At 48.8% G+C, this 23,104-nt stretch overlaps 1 protein-coding gene across 4 annotated transcripts in view; it reads right to left on the bottom strand.

Moving 5' to 3' along the window:
* The window catches only part of SRGAP3 (SLIT-ROBO Rho GTPase activating protein 3), a 252,906-nt gene that overhangs the window by 70,725 nt on the left and 159,077 nt on the right, over window positions 1-23,104 (bottom strand). For 3 of the 4 annotated variants that reach the window (XM_061195572.1, XM_061195574.1, XM_061195575.1), the window contains exons 4-7: window positions 20,519-20,581; window positions 7,706-7,891; window positions 3,090-3,218; window positions 1,397-1,618 (exon numbers count right to left, since the gene is read on the bottom strand). In XM_061195572.1, the coding sequence (XP_061051555.1) occupies window positions 1,397-1,618; window positions 3,090-3,218; window positions 7,706-7,891; window positions 20,519-20,581 (600 nt within the window). Of the gene's footprint in view, window positions 1-1,396; window positions 1,619-3,089; window positions 3,219-7,705; window positions 7,892-12,796; window positions 12,822-20,518; window positions 20,582-23,104 lie in introns of those variants that run through there. The other variant, XM_061195573.1, reaches the window with a different exon arrangement.

Genomic DNA, 23,104 nt, shown 5'->3' on the forward strand with positions numbered 1-23,104 from the left:
TGTACCCAGCGACACCAAAGCCAGCTGGGAGCCAGGGGCCACCCTCTCACGCTCTCGGTTGTGGTCTACATTTGTGCAGCACGTGACGGTTTGCTACTCAGAGCTTGGACATAATCTCATTAAGTGAGACTAATTGGTTAATTTCCAGGCAGGAAGCAGTGGTGGTAAGGAAGCAACTGCCTAAGAGAAGCCAGTGAAAAGAACAAAGGATGGAAACAGCGGAGTGGCCCAGCAGGAAGATGCTCCAGAGAGAGGCAGGCATGGGGCAGCGGCCCTCTCACAGGGGCCGCTGAGAGAGGAAGGGAGAAGAGAGGAAGATGAGAGAGCGATACTGTTCGCCTACACCCATTCCCACCAGGGCTCTCACTACCTGTGGGCCTGGCTGCCTGGCTTAACTTGGCAGAGCTCATAAGGGACAGCAGGCCTCTGTTCTTTACCACTACCTGGGCAACCCAACCCTGCAGTCACCAGATGATGAGCCAAAGGGCTGGACATGAGGGCACAGGGATGGGGCAGGAGCTGTGGGGAAGCCCGGCAGAAGGCATCTCTTGCAAATGAAGAAAGTGGGCAGAGCCATTGGAGGGTCCAGCAAATGCCATCGTTAAAGGCGCCCCCTGGTCCCTCCCTGCTAAGCAGGTGCAGCGACAGCCCAGCTGAGCTCCCACTGGGATCCAGAGGCTGGCTGGGTCCCCCTGACTCTCGTGAGCCTGGGTGGAGGGAACGGGGCCACTAGGAGAAAGTTCTGGGCACATGTCCCTGTGGTAGAGATGGTGGAGACGGGGAGGCAGATATGACACCTGGTGGCTGTCTCCGTTGGTTCCAGGGACTGGGGCCTGAGCCCTGGAGAGAGGGAGGAATGACATGGAAAAGCTCAAGGAGCTATTTTCCTGAGAAGTTGTGTGAAACTCAGGTAACTAGTGTGCTGCTTAGGGGCTAGTGAAGAGCGCCTTCTCCCATTTTTTTTTCAGAACATAATGAGGATGTCAGCAGTGCAAGCCCTGAAGAAAACTGGGTTGGCTGGTACTCCAAGGCTCACGGCACTGGAGCACAGGTCCGAGTGGCTCTGCTGAGGCCCCGCCTTCGGTGATTCGAGGCCATCCATCCGAGGGGAGAACGTGAGACGACTGTCTGTGTGCAGATGTGGGACTCCCTTGGGGTCTTCTAGACATAGCTGCGAGGGATTTCATGGAAAGCTAAGGTCTCGCAATTCTGCAGGTGGGGGGCTTGAGCCACCAAGATTAGGGTATTAGTGGTAAACTCCTCAGCTGGGGAAGCCCATGCACCAAGAACTTGACCCCAGGCCTCTCAGCTGACGTTCTCCTCCCACCGATGCTCTGGGAGCCCATGGGAGACAGACGGAAGCAACCTCAAACATGGGCTCCTGGGAGAAGCCTACCTCGTCCCCCATGTGGGGCTGGAACTCAAACTTGAGGGGGGGACAGAAGACCTGGTTGCACATGTCCATGACTGTGTGCTTGTCACTTCGGGAATCCAGGTTGTCCACTGCGTTCTCGATGACGTCCAGCCCCTCGTGGCGAGAGGTCTCCAGGTTGTACTCGGCTGAGAGGTAGGTCCGGAAGGTGCGGGCCAGGCTGGCGTGAAAGCCCAAGTCACAGCACTTGGAGAGAAGCACACACAGAAGGTGCAGGTGAGGGTGGAGACATGGGGGTGGGGCCGTCACAGTGACTTACAATTACCTCCTATTCCAGGGTCAAATCTTTCATGCTGGAGGCCCTCATGCACGTTGGAATCTTACCACACAAGTCACGGCAAAGCCCTCGGAGGGAGCGAGGGACTGCGATCTGGGCAATGGCAGTGCTCCTCGCGGCTCCCCAGACTCACTGCCTTCTTTCTCATCTCCAGGCCCGAAGACTCTTCCTCTCTCCTCCTGCCTAAATACTCTTCCTTTGGTTTCAGTTTAGAGGTCACTTCCTCCAGGAAGCCTTCCTTGATGTTCTCCCCACTCAGAGTTCACACCAGGTGTCCCTCATCCAGGTGTCCACAACTCCCTCCACCTCTCTCACGGTAACACCCACTGCTTGGCATTGCGTTTGCCTTTAATGTATCAGGGTTATGCAGGCTGAGCTCCATGAGGGCAGACCTACTGGCTCTTATCCACTGTTGTACCTCAAGACCTAGAGCTAGTAGGCACTCAATAAAAATTTGGTAAATAAAAAGATGAAAGGGTTGTGTGAAAAAGAAAGCTGAAAGGTAGGAAAGAGGAGGGGTCTGGCCTCTGGGCATTTGGAAGGCAGGGCCAGGCAGCTCCCTCTCCTGGGGGTGGTGATAATGGCGATAATGGGTCCCCTCTGCAGCCAAGGGAAGAGCGGTGACCCTCTGACTTCCTGATGGGATACACCAAGGCCAGAGGAAAAGGACGCACCCACCCTCAAGGAAGCCTGACCGAGCATCTGCTGGGCCGGATCCCTGTCTGCATGAACACATGCGAAGCAGCCCCAGCTCCGTCACAGATGATGCAGGAGCCTCCCCGAAGGCGCCACTCACAGAATTCTTTCCCGAAGCCTCATTGTCCTGCCAGTGTGTCCTGCACAGCTGGTGCTCAGGAGTCAGTGTTCCATTTTCCTCTTGCTTAAACTGCCTGATTTCTCCCAACATAACATCCCCAAGTAAAGCTGACCTGTATAATTTTGTCTCATTCATTATTTTCTTCCGTATGTGTGTGTGTGTCTAGTGGACTGGACCCAGGGGTGTTAAACAGATAAGCATCTTTACCACCCTGGGAAGTTCCCCAGGGCATGAACTGTGTATGATCACCCCTGTACCCCCAAACCCAGTAAAAGACCTGGTGTAGAGGAGGGCGCTTGGAAAGTGCACACTGAATTACAACCGCCCAGCCCAAGTGTGCAAGGGTCGCCAGAGGCCCACTCCCACCCATGGAGGTAGAAGCCACAAGGTGATACTCCTCTCCCAGGCCCCAAAGGCTCCCTGTGCTTCCCCTCCATCAGGGCTCCAGGGGCCATTGGCCGCCCCACATGTCAGCTAAGGACAAGGGCCAGCCCTCCCTCAGCTGATGACTCGCACCAGGCAGTGCAGGACCCTGTTCAACCCCAGACTCCCCAGGAGCTCACGTCGATGAGGTCGGAGACATCGTGGATGTAGTATTTGCTTATAGCTGCGTTGGTGGCCGCCAGATTCAGCAAGTAGTCGTTCCGGGCCTTGGTGCATTTCAGCTTGTTCTCAGAATACTTTGCCTGCCTCTGGAGGAAGGAAAGAGTGGATGTGAGAGCAGAGCCACTGATGGGAGGGATTTGAGATTTTCTTTACGGTCACTGCCTGCGATCAGCTCCCTGCACGGCCCTGGAAAGCCTTACTCCATGGGCCAGGTGAGTAAGATCTGGACCCTGTACTCAAAAAGCTCACTTGACACTGCACATGTGCAGCCATCGTCGGCACTGTCGGGTAAGCAGTGGCCTTTTCCGGGGGTCTGCCAGAGCGGAGTGTAACTAAGACCTCGGAGGCCCCTACTCAACACCCCCCGAGGCTGCCCAAACCCGGACGACGGCCTGTGAAGCCCTCCTGACCTGGCTCTTCCTCCACGTTCCTGTCATCCCCTCCTCTGCACGTCCTTTAAGAGGCCAAGTTCATTCCTGCCTCTAGATTCAGACCCATTCCCTCCGGCTGGCAGGCCATCCTTCCAGGTCCCTGCGTGGCCTGCTCCTCCACGTCATTCAGGTCCTTAGCCACGGTCACACAGTCACATGGGCCTCTGACAACACAACCTTGTCTAAAATGTGTCCCCGGCATCTTGACCACCCCCTCCCCACATTCTGTCCTGCTCTATTTTTCCCATTCATTTAATCTTTGTTCAATTTTTAGTGATTATTTTCATTTTTATTTAATTTTTAAAAGACTTTTTTTAGAGCAGTTTTAGCTTCATAGCAAAATTGAGAGGAAGGTGCTGAGATTTCGTGCACACACCCCTACTCCCATACACACACTGCGTCCCCCAATATCAACACCCCGGGGCACCAAGTGGTACATTTGTTACAATTGATGGACCTATACTAACACATTGTAATCACCCAGAGTCCACAGTTTACCTTAGGGTTCAGTCTTGGTGTTGTACATTCTGTGAATTTGAACAAATGTATAATGACATGTATCCATCATTATAGTATCAGAGCAGTTTCCCTGCCCTGAAAATCCTCTGTGCTCCACCTGTTCATCCCTGTCTCCCACCAAACTGCTGTAACCACTGACCTTTTTACTGTTCCATAGTTCTGCCTTTTCTAGAATGTCATATAGTTGGAATCGTACAGTATGTGGCCTTTCCAGATTGGTTTCTTTCACTTTGTAACATGCATTTAAGGTTCCTCCGTGTCTTTTCATGGCTTGACAGCTCATTTCTTTTTAGTGCTGAACAACATTCCATTGTCTGGATGGACCACAGTTACTTAGCCACCCACCTACTGAAGGACATCTTGGTTGCTCAATTTTTTTCATAAGTACTTTTCACCACCCCAAATTATATTTTTTACCTCTTTGATTACTTGCTGATTTTCAGGGTCCCCTGCTAGAAAGTAAGCTCTGTGAAGTCAGGGACTTAATGGTCCCTGTTCATGACTGAGCCTACAGCACCCAGAACAGTCCCTGCGTGGACAGCATGAAGTGATTGTCACTGGCTGTCTGGATGTGCGTGGTGGGGAGAGGCGGGGTGGGCAGCCAGAGGTGCAGTCTTGGCTAGGAGCTGGACCGCCTCCCTGGGAAGCTGCTTCTGTTCTGGGCCATCCTGGGCAGGAAGCAGTAAAGAGTCCATGGGTTGGAGAGCTGTCCCCTTGCCCCCTTCAGAAAGATGAGTCCCACTGCTGAGGAGAGAGACGGCTCTCCTTAAAGAAACAGGGCTTCTTCCTACCTAGGCACTCTCAACCTTCCTTCCTCCAGATTGAGTTCTCTAGCTGTTCAGTAGAGATGCCCCCATTGTCAGCCTTTTAATTCTCTTCAGACATCTCCTCTGACCTTTCTCCAGGGTTCACTTATTCTGGGAATTTCTAGAAACAAACTTCTGGTTATACCCTGTACCAACCACACACCCAACCTCCACAGAGAGTTTTGAAATTCCTGGCCCATTTCCAGGGGGCTACTATAACCCTGAGACCATTTTCAGCCCTTCATGGACTCATAAAATTTTATGCCTGGAAAGGATATTTGAAGATATCTTAGTTTAATTCATCCATTTTATAGGCGAGGAAATGAAAACTGAAAAGAAGTTGGTTGTCCAAGAGCCAAATGGCCAATCAGCATACAACTCTGAACTAAAACTTAGTCTCCAGACCCCACTAACCAGTGCTTTCTCTACCTCTCTACATATCCCCTCTATAGCTACCCCCCCTATGTTGTAGCTCTGTAATTCCCTGCCTGGTTATCTTATTTTTAAACATTCATTTCTAGTATATTCACAGACATATTGTACAACCATCACCACTATCTAAACGTAGAATATTTTCATCACCCCAAGAGAAACCCTGTACCCATTAGCAGTCATTCTCCATTCTTTTCTGCCCCGGCTCCTGGCAACCAATAATCTACTTTCTGTCTCTATGGATTTGTCTACTCTGGACATTTCAAATAAATGGAATCATGTAATATGTGGTCTTTCGTGACAGGTTTCTTTCACTTAGCCTACTGTTTTCAAGGTTCATCCATGCTGTAGTCTGTATTCATTCCTTTTCATGGCTGAATATTCCCTTACAGGGATTCACCACATTTTATTCATCAGTTGACGGACGTTTATTTATTTGGATTGTTTCTACCCTTTGGTTATTATGCATAATGCTGCTATGAACATTCATGTGCAAATTTTTGTCCGGACATATGTTTAAATTTCTCTTGGGTGGATACCTAGGAGTGGAACTGCTGAGTCATATGGTAACTCTATGTTTAACATTTTGAGGAACTTCCAGACTATTTTCCAAAGTGGCTGCATCATTTTACATTCCCTCCAGCAATGTATGACGGTTCCAATTTCTCTACATCCTCACCGACACTTGTGATTATCTACTTTTTTATCTTAGCCATCATGGTGGGTGTGAAGTGGTATCTCACTGCGGTTTTGATTTGCATTTCCTTAATAACTAATGATGCTGAGCATCTTTTCATGTACTTACTGGCCACTCATATATGTTCTTCAGAGATATGCCTATTCAATTCCTTTGCCCATTTTTTAACTGGGTCTCTGCCTGGTTATTGTGGAGCATATTTTTCTTTGCCTTTGGAAATTACCCTGAAATTTTATTTTATTTGCCTTTGGTTACTTTGCCAGCTTACCCAGGTCCTGTTGGATTATGTTCCCACTCAATCTCCTATAATTTTTAAGAGCTGTAGGATCATATAATCATAGAATTAGTCTCATAGAAGCCCAAATAAACATCTGATGCAATGTTTGGCAAATAGAAAGAGCTCAGGAAATGTTTGCTGATTGCATGGAATGAATGAATCCAGAGAATTCAACAAGAATATCATAGCTTTTTAAGAAGAAAGGAACCTTATTAGTAACCCAATCTAGGATGACAAAAAGCAGCATGCACACTGCCCCTCTAAATTCCTTGATCAAGGCAGACATCATTAATTGATCACAGCACTGTCTTTAACCAAAGGCTCGAGAGGGCTCACAATCCTCAGCATAGGGCTCTGGGCAGCCACTATCAATTGATCAGAGTTGACATGAGAAAGGAGATTTGTTTGCCATCACTGTCAATTTTTAAAATTGAAGGTCAGGGACTTCCCCGTTGGCGCAGTGGTTAAGAATCTGCCTGCCAATGCAGGGGACATGGGTTCGAGCCCTGGTCTGCGAAGATCCCACATGCCGCGGAGCAACTAAGCCCGTGTGCCCCAACTACTGAGCCTGCGCTCTAGAGCCCGCAAGCCACAACTACTGAGCCTGCGTGCCACAACTACTGAAGCCCGTGTACCTAGAGCCCATGCTCCACAACAAGAGAAGCCACCACAATGAGAAGCCCGCGCACCGCAACGGAGAGTAGCCCCCGCTCGCCGCAACTAGAGAAAGCCCGCGCATAGCAACAAACACCCAAAGCAGCCAAAAACAAATTAATTAATTAATTAATTTAAAAATAAATAAATAAATAAAATAATATGGAAGGTCAGAGAGTTGCTGTACATGTGGCATCTTCGAAACTCAGCCTGACTCCAAAACTAGCACTTTCACCATGCCCTACCAAAGCACTTTTCCAGCACCAACACACAAGGATTCTAACTGGCCCGGCTTTGGCTTGGCAATGGCAATTTCTTCAGAATGGTTCTTTACCTGGTTCCCAGGTGCTGGTTGGTACGCCAACCAGCTGTTCCCAAGAGGCTGTTCCCTCTTGTTGGGACACGCGAAGTCCCAATCAGCCCCCCAGCCACTAAACTGACGTCCAGGGCAGGCCCCACCCCCACTAATGCCTGGTGATTCTTGCCAGAATGTGCTCGCTGCGCGAGAGTCTCATCGCAGTTCAGCTGTCTTGCCAGCTGAGTGCCTCTCCTGCTGTTGACCCTCGCCTGAGGCCTAACAAGTGTGAGCAGAGGCATGGCCAGCCCTGCCTCCACCATGACACTGACCTCCAAGACAGCAGACGCTGGCAGCATTATTCCACCCCTAGTCCCTCAGGGTGCAGAGGGGGAGGCTGAGGCTGTGGGGAGCCTGGCCCCCCCCTTCCTTCCCACCCCGATACCCGGGGCCTTCACTCGCCTTCTCCTTCATCTTCTCAATCTTCTTCACGGAGCTACGGCGCTGGGGCCGGTCCTCGTGCCGGAGCAGGTTCATGCTGAGGTCTCCCGACTTGTTGAACTGCTTCTCCTCCTGCTTCTCGGCCTCCTTCAGCTTGCTTTCTGCACTGATGCTCTCCGCATGGTACATGTGGTAGGTTTTCATGACCTGGAGACACACGAGTGTGGAAAATCAACAGGCTGTTATGGCCCAGCAAGGGTGGCCCTAGTGCTAGCAGCCCCCTTCCAAGTTCTGTGTTCCGGTCAGCTCTGTCCCTGCCCTCTTCCCATGACATGCTCCGAAATCCCACAGCCCTTTACTTTTGCACAAACCGTCTGAGGACTGGAAATGATGATCATCAGCAGCAGCAGTTTCATCATCATCATCATCAACAACATCATTAAGTGCTTACTAAGTGCCAGGAATGGACAAGTAAAGAGGAAATGTAAAAGGGCCACCACAGGCCCCGGGCATTTTGGGGCTCTCAGAGGTGATATGGTGAACATGGCCCTCCTCAGCTGCCCTCTCCAGCCCTGCCAGCTGTGTCTCTTGTGTCCTACTCCCTCCCCACAGTGTCGTTGGAAAAGGCCCTCCTCAGGTACCCGCGGGATTTCCATGGGAACATCCTTCTTACACACAAATCATTATCTCAGCTGTTTCCATAAGTCAAATTGGCCTGTAAATGGCTCTGTTTCCCAAAGGAATATTATTGGGTAACCTAATAGATATTCTATGCTCTCAGAAATAAACTCGTCCTTGGCTATAAAATGAATTCCTATAAAGAAAATTGCACTTTGCTACTCTACTTCCACATTAAGAGTTGGATATTGTTATATCAAGGGAATTTTTGAGTCAGAAGGAATCCTATACATCATCTAATCCAACCACCAAATTTTACAAATAGGGAAACTAAGGCCCAGGAGGACAGAGTGACTTATCCAAGATCATACAGTGTTATCAGTGTAGTTCCCAGACTTTACATCCATGTGATCATCATCACAATCAAGATATAGAACACTCCTATCACACCAAAAAGACCCCTCTTGCCCCCTTCCAGTCGATCCCCACCCCTTACCCCAGCCACAGGCAATCACCAATTTGCTTTCTGTCACTGTAGATTGTTTTTGTGTGTTCTAGAACTTCATGTACATGGACCCATAGAGTATAAACTCTTTTACACCTGCCCTTGCTCACTCAGCATCATTTTTTTGAGATTCTCCCATGCTGTTGCATGTATCAGAAGTTCTTTTTTACTGCTGAGTAGTATTCCCTTGTATGGCTATACCACAATTTGTTTATCTGTTCACGTGTTGATCGTTATTGGGGTTGTTTGCAGTTTTTGGCTCTTATGAATAAAGCTGCTAGGAATGTCCATGTACAATTCTTTATGTGGACATATGTTTTCATTGCTCTTGGGTAAATACCTAGGAGTGGAATGGAGGGTCATATAGTAAGTGTATATCTAACCACATTAAAAATCTGGTCTCAGACTTTTAATTCTATCATATCATACCGGTTCCTTAATTCATTACCATTTGTTCAGCAGATGTGAGTATTTGGGGCAGCCTTAGAGCAAGCTGGGCCAGGCCCATACCAACAGTATTCTATCTCCCAGTCCCCAACTAGGAGTACACTTCCCTTTGCAATATCAAGTTTATGACCATCTTTCTATGCTAAGAAACACAAGAAATTTCTGGGATTCATGGTTCCTGAGCCTTGTTGGTCCTCCTCTCCTGTTGTTTGGATAATTACAGCAGCTAATGGAGCAGAAGCTTCCACCTCGGGATGGGATGTGCTTCTGACTAGCCAGGCCCTTTAAGTCAAGGAACTCAGAATGAATTACTGGCCAATGTTATAACCTTATTCACTGTCATTTAAAGTCCTGCGAAGTGAGACTTTTAAATGAGGACTTCCTCTGTGATTCTTACTGTGAAATCACAGCATTGATCTGTTGTTAAGAAAGTCCCCTTTGTCATATGTCAGGAGTCAGTGGGGGCAACATCTATTGTAGAGCATGTCAGGTAAGAATATGGCCTCTGGCCCAAATGTCTGGGCTGAATCCTGATGCTGCCACTTACCAGCTGTGTGACCTTGGGCAAGTCACATAACCTCTCTGACATCTGCTCCCTCATCTATAAAATGGGGATGATAATGGCACCTACCTCATAGGTTTGTCGTGAGGACTAAATAAGTTAATTTTTTGTAAGGTGCTAAAAGCAATACCAACCACACAGTAAAAGCCATGTAAGCATTAGCTGCTACCATCACCACCACCATCGACATCCCTGATTTGGGCTGAGGGTTTGAAAATCTTGAACTTACTCACTTGACTTCAGGAAAATGCTCACAAACTCTAAAAAACATTAGCTCATGTGAAAAAAAATTATTCTACACCATGTTTCTCCCTCCTTTCATCCTGAAAACCTCCCCACATTTCAAAACAATAAATGAAAAACTGCAATCAACTTTTCTTCTTGGGTCTTGGTGGAAAGACTTCTTCTCTGCATCCCACCCATCTCTGCTCATCTGCAGTTGCCCTAAAGCCTCTAGAGATGCTCTTCTTGCTGATTTCATCCACTCCTTATGCCAATACCTCTAAGTTTCTTTCTAAACAACTCAATGGACCAGAAAGTGTGTTGGATCAATGTGTTCTCGACATCTAGTGGCCAGAAGGGATGACTGCAGGTTTACAGATAACCAAAGCAGTTGCCTACTTTCAACCATCTTTAAGCCATGGCTCCTGGAACATAACGCAGCTCAGAGTCGGGAAGCCGGCTGAAGGCTGTCTCCGGGCCTCTTTCCCATTCTTGAACCTTTCCTCTACACCTCCACATTCACAGACACCACTGGTTTCTTTGCTCCTCCCCCTCTATGTGATCCAACTGGTAATTCCTGATCCCAAGAATAATGGTGAACTTGATCACCTGGTGTCACTTACGTCAGACAGCTGCCACAAAAGAGTTTACCTAGGGGCATCTCTGAAGTGAGTCTAACTATTTATGCCCAGAATCCTCTAGATGTTTCCTTTATTTAATTACCTGAAACATGGGCTTCAGGATGAAAGGCCCTTAGCTCAATAGTCTAGAACAGCCTGCTCAGTATTGCCAGTCCAGGAGATGCTGAATAATATTTTAAAATTATCTATTACTTCAGAGTTTGCAAACCTCTCTTTTCATTATCACCAAGGAGCATTTCAGTTAATGTTTACTCCAATCCTGGGAGGCAGCATGATAACAATAATAACAACAATAGCAGCTAACACTTACTGACCACTTACTACACGCCAGGCCTAGTTCTAAGCACTTCACAAATATTAACTCACTTATTTCTCACAAAAACCCTGTGACGTAGACTATATCATCCCTGCTTTACCAAAGAGGAAACCACGAAATAGGGATGAAAGGATCCTCTGCCCCACAGGGACTCAGGAGACCTGGTTTTGAAACTTGACCTTCCCACCACTTGCTGGATGACTGTGGCAGAGGCTTGACCTCCCTGTGCTGCCTGGCAAAGGCCAGAGAGGGGGGGCTAGGAAAGAACTCAGTAAGCTGTGACTGTAGAGTGATGGGCTGACAGCAGTGCTGGGGCGGGGAAGGGAGCCGAAGTGGATGCAGGAGCTCAGCTGAGGCCAAGTCACTGGGACCTGGTCTTCAACCCGGGATCTCCGGAGGGGCCCTCAGAGGCACCCACCCAGCTTACTGCCAGATGGGCGTTCTCTTTCCAGCCCTCAAGACCCTATCAGGGAGAGACTTTCAGAAGAAGTCCAGCACAGGCTAAGAAGCACTACGTAGGAACATGTAAGTGAGACCACTATTCTTGGCCCCAAATCAGTTTCATAGGTTCTCAGAGGCCCTCCAGAAACTTTGGTGTATTAACCTGTCATTGAAAGAAACTAAGGCCCAGAAATAGCAAGCATGTGGCCTAAGTCACACAGCAAGCCAGATGGCCGGGGCTTCCAAGCTGTGGACATTGCCTTTTCTGGTGATCATGCTGCCTTTGCTGTGTACACTTTGCCTTTTGCATCTTCCCAAACCCTCAGATCAGGAAAGTACTATCTGTACAGCTCTTCAGATCTGCATTTAAATGCAAAAGAAGGCAAAGGCAATCTGGAAGTTAACAGCATTAATACAGGGACATGCTGGGGCAGGAAAAGGATCAGTTTTTAGAAAATGGGTTCTCAACAATGCAGTCCATGTACGCTTCCTCCACCCCACAGGAAGGGCCATCCCTAGGCCACACAACAGTTGTGTATGAGGTGAGACCCTGGGCCAGGACATGACAAAGACACCCTTGAAGGAAAAGAGAAGTACCCAAACTTCAGTCTGACCGCCCACACTCTGTGTGGTCTACGTTCTCCGTAGAACTTATAATCACTGTCTTATTCCTTTTGCACGTTTATAAACCGTCTCACCCAACTAGAGTGCAAAGTCCATGAGGGCCAGGACCTTGTCCATGATCATAATCCCTGTATTAGAGCAGAGACTGGCAGCCAGCAAGTAGCAATATATATTTGCATGAATGAGTTAACGACAGCTGGCTGGCTGGCTGGATAAATGGGTGGGTGGGTGGGTGGGTGGATGGATGGATAGATAAGTGGGTGGGTGGGTGGATGGATGGGATGGAGGCAGGATAAAACAGGGGAGGTAGATTCTATTGCTTTTGCTCTGGTGAATATATTTGGGGGTAGGGCAACAGCTACACCTTCAATCATTTAATATTTATTGAACAGTTCATTATGTGCTAGTTACTGCACTCGGTGCTATAATAGGAAACACTACAATGTAGAAGACAGATATGGTCTCTGCCCTCACAGAATACACACCTTAGTAGGGACACAGACAGTTATACAAGTGATTATCACAGGGTGTGATAAGTGCGATGATGAGGGGGGTACAGGGTGCTAAAGGAAGGCTTCCTGAGGAAGTGATATCTAAACTGAACCTTGAAGGAAGAGTAGCTATTAGCTGGGTGAACAGGGGCTGGGGTGGGGATGGATTATTCCAGACAAAGGAAGCAGTGTCAGCATTAAGCCCAGTAGAAGCAGGAGCCAAACAGGTTTGAGGAACAGCTTACAGGTAGAAGAACATCAGGTGTCTGTTTGCAAACCAGCCAATGGAGCCACTTTCTTCTCCTCCCTGAGCTCCTCCCCCTCAGCAGACATCTGTCGTTTCTCTCTGCCTAGGATCATCCAGTCCTCCTCCTTCTGGAACATCTTCCTGATTTTCTTTGAGGAAATCCCCCAAATTCCGCTCCTCCATCCTCAGTCCATGTGGTTCATGGGAAACGGACACTACCCTCCAATCCCTGGGTGCGGGGCAGCAGACCCAGGCCTGACCTATCAGTATGCATGATGTTAATCTGGCCACAGTGATGGGACCCCAGCCAGGCCAATTAGAGACAGCCCTGGGCCTCCGCTGGAAACACCAGGAAGGGAGTGTTCACTTTCCACTAGGGGGCGCCGAGCTGATAGGAAGTGAGTTTGCGGGGGTGGGGGAGGGTGGGGAAGAGGGATGGACTTGAGCCAACTTTGTCACCACAGGGGAGAAGCCTCCTGCAGAGGAAAACACCACCAAATAAGGGAGGGGAGGGTGGAGGGTAAGGGAGGGAGGGAAAGGAAAGGAAGACAGAAGGAAGAAGGAAAAGTGAGGGAGGGACTAGGATAAAACGGAGGAGACGCAGTTCTGCTGCCTCTGATCTGGTGAGTGTATTGGCGGGGGGAGCAGCTACACCTTCAATCATTAAATATTTATTGAACAGTTTATTACGTGCAGGTACAATATACCAGGTGCTGCCAACAGTACTGCGTGGAAGGCAGATAGGGCCTCTGCCCTCAGATTACTCACTCTACTGGGGAGATAGACAATGAAACAAGTGTGTCAGCCTCCGAGATTCAATAAATTGCCATTTTTACATATGTCAGGTTTTCCTGGCTTTCCGTCTCTTGCTGCTGAATGAGTCCCAAAAGGCAGACTTCCTTCCCCGCTAGCCTCCTCACTTACCCAGGATCAATCCTGGTCTCCACTGGCCACACTTAGTGCCTGACTCACAAACACTGACCGGCTGAACAGGGGCTACTCCCCGTACCCCGGCTTCCTGCTTCTCTGCCTTGCTCTCCACCCGGGAAAGTCCATTGTCATTCAGCTCCAAATCCAATGCCATCTCTTCTCCGTTCACACCGTGTCCATATCCCCACTGACACTTGTCACATGGCGTAGCCACATCCCATCCTCTCGACACACTGATGATCAGTAAACGTCTGCTGAGTGAGTGAAGGAATGTCTACGCAGGAGAGATGAGGAGGGGGAGGAGGTTGTCTAGAAGGAAACCTTGTTCCCCCCATTCTTCTTAGGACCACCGCCATCCCTAGATGACACTGGGCATACGCCCTGGCCAGCAGCTGTGACAGTCCAGCAGGGCCTGCCTTGCCCCGAGTCAGAGACGTGCCCTAGTCTCCCTCCCTGGGCGGCGTGGCAGGAAGATACAAGCCTGAGAGGAGCCTCAGAGTTCCTCTAGCTTCGTGCCTTCATCCCGCAGATGGGGAAATCGAGGACCAGAGCCCAGCTAACTGGCACTGCGTCAGTGTTTCCCAAAGTGTGCGACGGAAACCGCTTGTGTTAGTGAGGTGATTTCAGGTGTTACACCTTTTCAGTTCTCTTGGAATCTTTCTGAGTATATCGCGAGGAAAAACTCAGTTTGGTGCTCTCATGTCTAATGCCTGCTTTGAAGGCACTGGCAGGAATTAACCCTGTTTTTTCTTCATTTAGCTTATGGAACCTTTCTATTTATACCAAGTTGTTTTTCATTTGCTAATGTGAAGTATCATTTCCTTCCAAAATAAATATATATAAGTAATTTATATGTGTATGTTTATATCAATAGTTGAATGTATTTATGTAAGTAGCTTTTGGGAGTAGACTTGGAGCAGGCTCCGCCACTCCCCCGCTGGGTGACCTTGGGCTGGCTACCCAGTCTCTCTGTGCCTCGCACCCCTCATCTCTAAAATGGGGTGGTAATACTACCACCTACCTCAAAAGTGAACCGAGGATGAAATGAATTAAGACACTGGACATTTAGACCAGTGCCCAGCACGTGATAAGCACCATATAAAAGTGGAGGCTCTAATTATTAGTGATATGAAACAATCTCCAAAACATAATCACAAAAGCAAGATGCAGAACAGTAGGCCCAGTTGTTGCCACTCGTGCGGGATATGTGTGTCCATGTATGCTTAGTGATGAATTAAGTATCTCTGCAAGGAACCACCAGCTGAACTAGAAACTAGGAACTGGGCTTGTATGGGAGGAGGGGGAGAGGTGGGCAGCAGGAGACATACTTCTCACTGTGTATCTTTTTGTACTGTTTAACTATCGTTTTTTTTACAAAATTCATGCATTATCTATTTCTAACTTTAAATATTCAACAATTTTTTAAAAAGGAAAGTCTCTCTGGCTCGAGTATGTAACATGTGTAATAGACGGCAAGCCTGGAGGATCGGAGAGCGATCAGGAGGTGGCTGAACTTTTTTAGGCAAAATATTCTCAGAGCTCGGGCTGGCCTAGTGGCATTGTAGGGTAGAGGAGAGGGGGAAGATTTAGAAGTATAAATGAAAAATATTTATGCTTCACCCTTTCATAAAACACACAATGATTTAACACTGACGTTCACCAGGCACTGTGCTATACTCTATGCCACTCACTCTTAGAATCCAGAGAGATGAGGTGGTGACACTCCCATATTCTAGGGAGCTGAGGCTCAGAGGGTGTAACAAGTGACAGGACCTTGAACCCAGGTCCATCTGGCTCTAAAACCTGTGCTCTTTCCAGTATACAAGGCTGCCTACCCATGAATTAATTATGACAGGGAGAGGTTTTTTTAACAAAGGAATCAATTTAAAGAAAATTATTAAGTAAATGGCACAGGGCCCAGTGACATGATGAAACCTCAGTGTTTATACCTCAGTGATGACAGATGTCAGTCCAGGAAGACACACAGTGAGCCTGGGATGGAGCTGGGGCCAGAACCCATGTTGCTGGGTCCCGTCTCAGGCTCTCTCCACCACTGCATCCCTGAGAGTGGTCATCAAGAGGGAGACACCTTTGCAAAAATTTGCCTGGGGGCCCAGAGTTGATTTCATACCCCTGAGCCCAGTGCACAATCAAGTCAAAGCTGGAGTAAGTAAAAGGTAGAGCCCATTCATTACTCCAATTGGTGTCTACCTGTCACCAGCAGCAGTTGGTGTGGATGCTCCTCAAGCCCCGTGCACGTCACCCTGAACCAAGTCTCAGGGGCCCCACTAGCAGTGCTGGGCTTGGAAGACAGGCCCAGCAGCCCTGCCTGGGAGAGCCTGGAGCAGGGCTACTGAGCCCAGCGGAGGGGCCAGGTGGCGGATGCTACAATGTTTGTCAGTGCAAAGCACAACAGGTGCATTTCATGATCTAGAACTATATTGAAAATCTGAACGTATTTTTAGCTGAACAATGAAAACAGAGTGCTTTGTTATTGTTTTGTTTTGGTTTTGCTTCTTCTGGAGCAAAGACTGGCACACTGGCCCACATTCTCACCCTCTGCCCTTCTTTCCTCTCAGGCCAATACATGATGATCAAGAGCAGTATATTGTGTCAGGCTGATGGGAGTTTAGGGAAAAATACATGAGGTGTGACGTGTGTAGGGTGTGTGTGTGTAAGCACTGGCATGTTTTAGAAAGGAGGGCACCTCAAGGTGATGAGGACTGGGCAGAGGGAAGCCTTGTTGAGTGAATGAATGAATGAACCAATGAATGAATGAACCAATGAACAAATGAACCTACAAAATGCCCAGCCCTGCCGTCTTCTCTGTGTCCTTCCTGTCCCAGGTGGAGACAAGCCTTTTCCCTAAAGTAGGAGACGGGTGGCAGTAAGCATTCATCTCTATCATCATTATGCCCAGTACCACCTCCTCTATAAAACATTGAAAGAAAAAACGTGGGGCTTACTGGACAGTCCTTTCTCTACATCATTTCCTCTTTAGTCCCTGTGGTCATGACTCTGGGGATGGGGGAGGAGGGAGCATCTAAAGGCTTGCATAACGAGGCATGGTAACCAGAAAGTGCTCAAAGCAAATCTCTAGTAAGGAAGCGTGGGATTGGGGTCCAGAGCGCCCTCGGCAACTGGGTGCTGTGGTGGACTGTTTGCAAAGACGGCCACAGTAGTTGACCGATGGCCTCAGGGATGCCCCTTTGCATCGTCACTTTGCAAGCAGTTTACTTCTCCATCCCACAACTCTGGGCTTGGCTGTGTGACTTGATTTGGGGAATGAGATATTAGCAAATGTGACACAAACAAAGGCTTGAAACCCCACTGGGGTTTTCCCATTTGGGACTCTTTTTTTGAATGGCCAGGAAACTGTAGCCACATCAGTGGCCCCAGTTGAACCCAGCCCAAATCACCAACCCACAGAATCACAAGCGAATAAAATGGTTGTCGTTTTCAGCCACTGAGTTTTGACAGAACTTGTTACGCAGCAGTTGATAACTGATACAAAGGCCTTAAGCCAGGCTTTACTTCTTTGTGCCTCAGTTTCTTTATCTGTAAAATGTGTGTCAGTTAAATAATGTGTATAAAGTATCTAATACAGTGTGAGATACATTCTGGCCATGGTTGTTATTATTATCCTTGTTTTGAGGTCCAAAGATGATATTGGACTTGGCCAAGCTGGGAGGTGGTGCAGCAGGAATTCAAACCCACCTCCCCCTGTAATCGGTTTGCTCTGCCATGATCCTATGTTTTCTCTCCTGCTCAGAATTCCCTTTCTCTTCCTCTGTCCCCCTCTGCTTTGTTAATTCCTACCCATCCAAAGGCACCAGGCCCAGAACTCACCTTTGATCACAGTAGCCTGCCTGGGGCCAGCCCTTTTCTGAACCCTCAGTCAATCTCTCGCACATGCACAAACTCCACCCCTCATTTCTTGACTCAGTGAATATGTATTGATTGCCTACTGTGTGCCAGCACTGCCCTACGGGGACAGCTGTAGAGAACCTGGCTCAGCTCCCCCAGGCTCACAGTCTAGGTGCCCTCCCTCCGAGTCCAGGTATCCAGCACATGCTAGGCTCTGTCTTAGGCGGTGATATCATCAGTTCACAAGTTTACTCTCATTTCCCTGCGCAGATTCTAAACTCCTTGCAGGCAAAACCAGTTTCTTTCACTTATTCATAGATCCTTCCCTCCCTCCTTCAACAAGTACCCTGGGAACACCAAGGATGTACAAGACACTTCAAAGACCAACTCTTGAAATGTTCACGGCCGGCTGCTATGCCTCCTGTGGTGCTAAGTCCACAGAAGGCAGCCCCAAATATCTGAATTTAAATGAATTTCTGGGCAACTACTGAAAACTCAGTGCAGGCAGCGGATGACCCGGTGGGGGGCAGGGGGTGCTGTTGGCACCACCGTGTTCTCACTTTTCTGCAGCACATGGCAAAAGGAGAGAGTGGGGAGGGGCTGGCCCTTCCTCCCCCACCAGCTCCAAGGCCATTGCCAGGCTGCTGGGAGATGGCAAGCAGGGACCAGCCTGCCTGCCTGGCCTGCGTGTCTAAGGCCAGTGTCACTTCTGTCCAGCCACCCTGCCCCATGGCCAGCAGGGACACCCGTGTGTGGGCACCAGCGTCATCCTCCTGGTCCCTGACCCGCCTGCCCTATCCAGCCTACAAACTGGAGAAAGCTTCTATTGCCAGCCCACATTTCACTGAGAGCTGAAGTGACTTGCCCAAGACAAAACAGCTGGGTTCAAACTGAGTCCTTGGGCCCTAAGCGCAGTGCTTCTCACCAAGATCCGACTCCAGGGAGTGTACATGCCAACAGAAGAGATAGCGTGGAGACATTCAAGATAACATAAGGGGTTTTTAAAGACTGCCGAAGGAATTTGAGGCCCAGAGGTGACGGCTTGCTTAAGGTGGTGGAGTTTGGTGTGGGTTTGAAAACTGAGTATGACTCAGACAAGCAGAGGAGGAAAGAGGGCGGCTGTAGGCCAGGGGATCTACAGGGGTAAACGAGCCAACGGGGGAGAAATTTGGGGTGAACAGAGAGCACCCAGGAGGGGAGCCCAGCTGGAGCCCAGAGGAAAGCTTAGAGACCTGGGTGGGAGTGGCTGGGGTCCCAGATGTGGACCCAGTTGCTGGAACACTGTGGAGGTGAAGTGCCTGAGAAACATGAAAAGGTCCTCAACGGGGGAACAAACCCTCTGCAGAATTCTGAGGAGAAACATCTCATCTGGTTCCCCGCCTTGCCCCTTTACCACCCGGCTTCTCCACCGGGTGCTAAAGCGGGAACACGGTCCACTTCACACTCGCCAGGGAGGTGGAGACAGCAGTGGTGATGGGACCATGGGAACTTCTGATACGCTGCGCCTCTTGGTCCTCTTTGTCCTGGGCGTGCTTACATATCTGATCCCCTTTAATTCTCACAAGGGGGTGTAAAAAGCAGGTATTATTATTTCCATTTATCAACTGTATTTGAATCCAGGTCTCCAGCTCCAGAGTCTGTGCTGTAAACCACAAGGTGATTTCCCCACAGTCCCATCTGACTCAAAGTCATATGTTTTCTCCAGCAGCAGTGCTTCGTTTACCCTAAGCAACAATCCATTAAAAAACTGTCAGGGTGCGAGTTTTTCTCCTTAACTTGGAATCACAGAAATGTGCGTTTCAACTTTTATAGATTAATCTCTAGGAAATCTCACCCCCATTTTACTGATTGGGAGACTGAGGCCCAGAAGATCGAATGCCTGGCCCAAAGTCCCATAGCTGGTTGGAGTCTGAGGCAGGACTTCCAACCTGAAGTACAGGCTCTTGGGCAAAGGCTCTTGGCCCCTGAGAGGTCTACCACCTGCTGGTTACACAGAACATGGACTTAGAAAGATAACAATACCAAAGAGAGGGGCCTCTCACAACCTGCTCTTCTTCCCCTCATACCAGAGATTTTCAAATATAATTTTAGCAGCAGAATCCTCCCCTTTTAATGAGAAGCTTTATAAGGAATCTCCACATACTTAAAACATAACAGTTTTTCTCTGGCCTGATTGCCTTAGGGGTGGTGGGCCTGTAGTTCTGTCTGCTGGGCCTGCCCACCCTGCTCCCCCAGGCTGTCACTGGGCCTCTCCTCACTCCTCCCCATGGAAGCCCATGGCTCCTCAAAGCACAGGCTGTAACTTCCCTCACTATAACCAGTGTGCTTGTGTTCCCCATCCACTCACCTTCTGAGTGGGGTGTTAGATTCTAACACCCATCCCAAACCCAGTTAGATCTTGCCTCCAAGCAGGGAACAAGGTCAGTTCTGGGCCAAATTGTGATGTTCTGAAATTATTCCCCTGAGATGGTGAGGCATGCTCATCCACCCCCCAACCCCTACCCTCTGCCCCTCACGTGACCCTCAGAAGAGTGCTCCATTTTGCAGATGAGAATACTGAGACCCAGACGAGCTACGTGCCCGCCTCAGGTCCCACAGTCAGTAAGGAGCGGGCCTCAGCTTCAGCCTGTCCTACCTGACCCACGCTCTCCCCACTCCAGCTTTGCGGCTTCAGGTTTGGGAGGTAATACATTCCCACAGCTGACAGGTAATCTGGATCTCTGTGAACTTTTACAGATTAAACATGCCCGGGGCCCCTCCCCAAATGTACTGAATCAGAAGCTGGGGCTGTAAGTCATTACATCCCATCGTGATGACCCACTGTCACTCAGGCAAAAGACACAGCAAAAAGGCCCAGGGTCACCCCCAGATCTCTGGTCAGCCACCCCCCTGTGCTGGGCAGCGGAGCCTGAGTGAGACTTACCGTGTAGAGCTCATTGGTGACCTTCAGGAGCTCCTCGTGCATCTGCAGGCCAATCTCCTTGCTCTGAAATATGGAAGAACAAGCGTCAGAAGAGCAGAAGGGTGCTGGCTGCACTGACCAATTCCCTCTTCAACACAGAAAGGGCGGCAATGCTTGGGGTGGGGTGGGAAGGGGTACAGAAAACAACATAAACTTCATTGACCCAGACCTGAATACCTCAACTCACATCCACAAAACAAATCCACAGAGAGAGGCTCCTTACAACAGGAATTCCTGGGCCATATAAGTTGGGGAACCCTACACATCCCCTCCCTACCTTGATGATTCACAGAAACACCATATTAAAGATTCTGAGAAGCCCCACAGCCAATCAACCTGTTCAGCTTTCTGTAATTCTGGGTGTCTTCAGCTGATGTGACTAGAGTATGTGTCCCTAGCTCAATACTCATTAACATCGCATGAGACTGGGGTTCCAAAGAACCCAGTTTGAGAAATAATGATCTAGCCTCTCAATTCAGTGAGCAGCTCAGGTAAACAGACAGCCCACTGGCGCTTGAGGCAGGGGGTCTGCGTTCTTGCCTGGCTGCACTGCCGACTAGTCACATGGCCTTGGAACCTAAGTTATCACAACTATAAAATAAAAAACTTTAAAAAGCTCCTCGAACAAAATGAGGCGGGTTTTCTTACTGCAGAACTTTTCAGAGGCTTTCATGCCCTCACATGCATGGACTTTGGGGCTGTAGGGTGCAAGTTTAGCTGACCTCAATCCAAACAACGAAGTGACATACATATTTAGTATATTGAGGGTCATGAGTCAGAAAACAATGGACAAATTATCTCCAGGTTCCCTCCAGCCTGAAGATTCCAGGATTCTGTTATTTTGCAAATTATTATTATTATTATTACAGTCATCCCTCCATATCCATGTGTTCTGCATCCAAGGATTCAACCAACAGCAGATAGAAAATATTTGAAAAAAAATTCCAGAGAGTTCCAAAAAGCAAAACTTGAATTTTCCTTGTACTCTACTGCCAACTATTTACATATAGCATTTACATTGTATTTGTAACTATTAACATAGTATTTACACTGTATTAGGTATTATGAGTAATCTAGAGATGATTTAAAATATATGGGAGAATGTGCATAATTATATGCAAATACTATGCCATTTTATACAAGGGACTTGAGCATCGTTGGATTTTGGTACCCACGGGGCGGGGGGTGGGGTCCTGGAGCCAATCCCCCCCATATGGAGGGATGACTGTGTTATTATTATTATTTGGGGGGGAGGGGAAATGCTCTCCCTGTTCGCCCAGGCCATCATATGAAACTTCTGTACTGACAGTAGGAGGCCTGCTCTTGGCCCCTGACAGCTGAGTCACCCTGTCCTCTCTCTCAGCTCCCTCAGCCTCAAGCATGGCCAGCGGCTGACTGGCCTTCCTCTGGCTACTTCACAGGTCAGAGCCCCCGGACTCTGAGGTCGCTGAGGAAGGCTCAGTACCAGACATGATGCCTTTCCAGGCTCTTCTCCTGGCCCACTGCCTTCCTCTCAGCTTCTGGGCCTGGATAGCCAAGAATCACCCGTGTGAAGGCAGACCCTACAGGAGATCTCTTAGATCTCCTAAGAGATAGCAAGAACTCCAGGGCAATTCCAGAGATCTGTTTAGACCTCCCTCCAGCTCTGGCGACTAAAGCAAGGGGACCCAATCCAAAAGCACAGTAGAATCTCGGCAGAACCTTCTGTGCAGAGCTCCGGGAGAATCTTCGGTCGCATCCTGGGCATCTACAGAGGTGCTCGATGAGCCCAAGGAGCTGTCCCCATCTCCTTCCATTCTCCCTGAGTCTCAGCCGGTACCTCAGTCTCACCTGTGGCCCCTCCCCCTGACACTTGCCTCGGACTTCCCTCCAATGGCCTCCTCTTGGTCCTCGGTCTGGCCAACATCTCTGACACCCAAGATTCAGTTTCTCACATATTTGTTTTTATGATCCAACTTTTTTGATAGGTAATAAATGCACACGGTTAAAGGAACTCTAACAGTCAGCAAGGTAAAAAGTGAAAAGTAAGTGTCCTGGGCTCCCAGAACCCCACCCAGAGGCAAGTGCTATTAAGTCTCTTCTGATACCTTCCAGAAACAGTCGATGAATATACACGCATACAGTTGGATAGTGTGTTGTTTTTTTTTTTAACATAAATGAAAGTATTCTATACAAGCCTTTGTTTCTTGCTTTTGTCCACCTAACAATATAACTGAGAGATTGTTCCTTGACAGGACATGTAGCTCTTGCATCCTCTTTTTCTACTAGCTGCTTGGGGTTCCATACACCAGATGCATTGTAACTAATTAACTAGCAGGTTGTCTCCAGTCTCTTAATATTCCAAACAATGAGGCAGTGAACATCACTGTACTCTGTCACCATGCACATGGGCAGGGACCCCTGTCAGATAAATTTCTAGAAGCACCCCTGCTCGGAAGAGTCCGGCCTTCTCAGCTCAGCCCCAGCCGGCTCCCCACGCACTGCTGACTTCAGCTCCCACTTCTCCGTGACCGGCAGCCATGTCATCCTCTCCACAGCCCCTTCCTG

This window comes from Eubalaena glacialis, chromosome 7 (genome assembly GCF_028564815.1).
Source record: "Eubalaena glacialis isolate mEubGla1 chromosome 7, mEubGla1.1.hap2.+ XY, whole genome shotgun sequence".
Lineage (NCBI taxonomy): Eukaryota > Metazoa > Chordata > Mammalia > Artiodactyla > Balaenidae > Eubalaena > Eubalaena glacialis.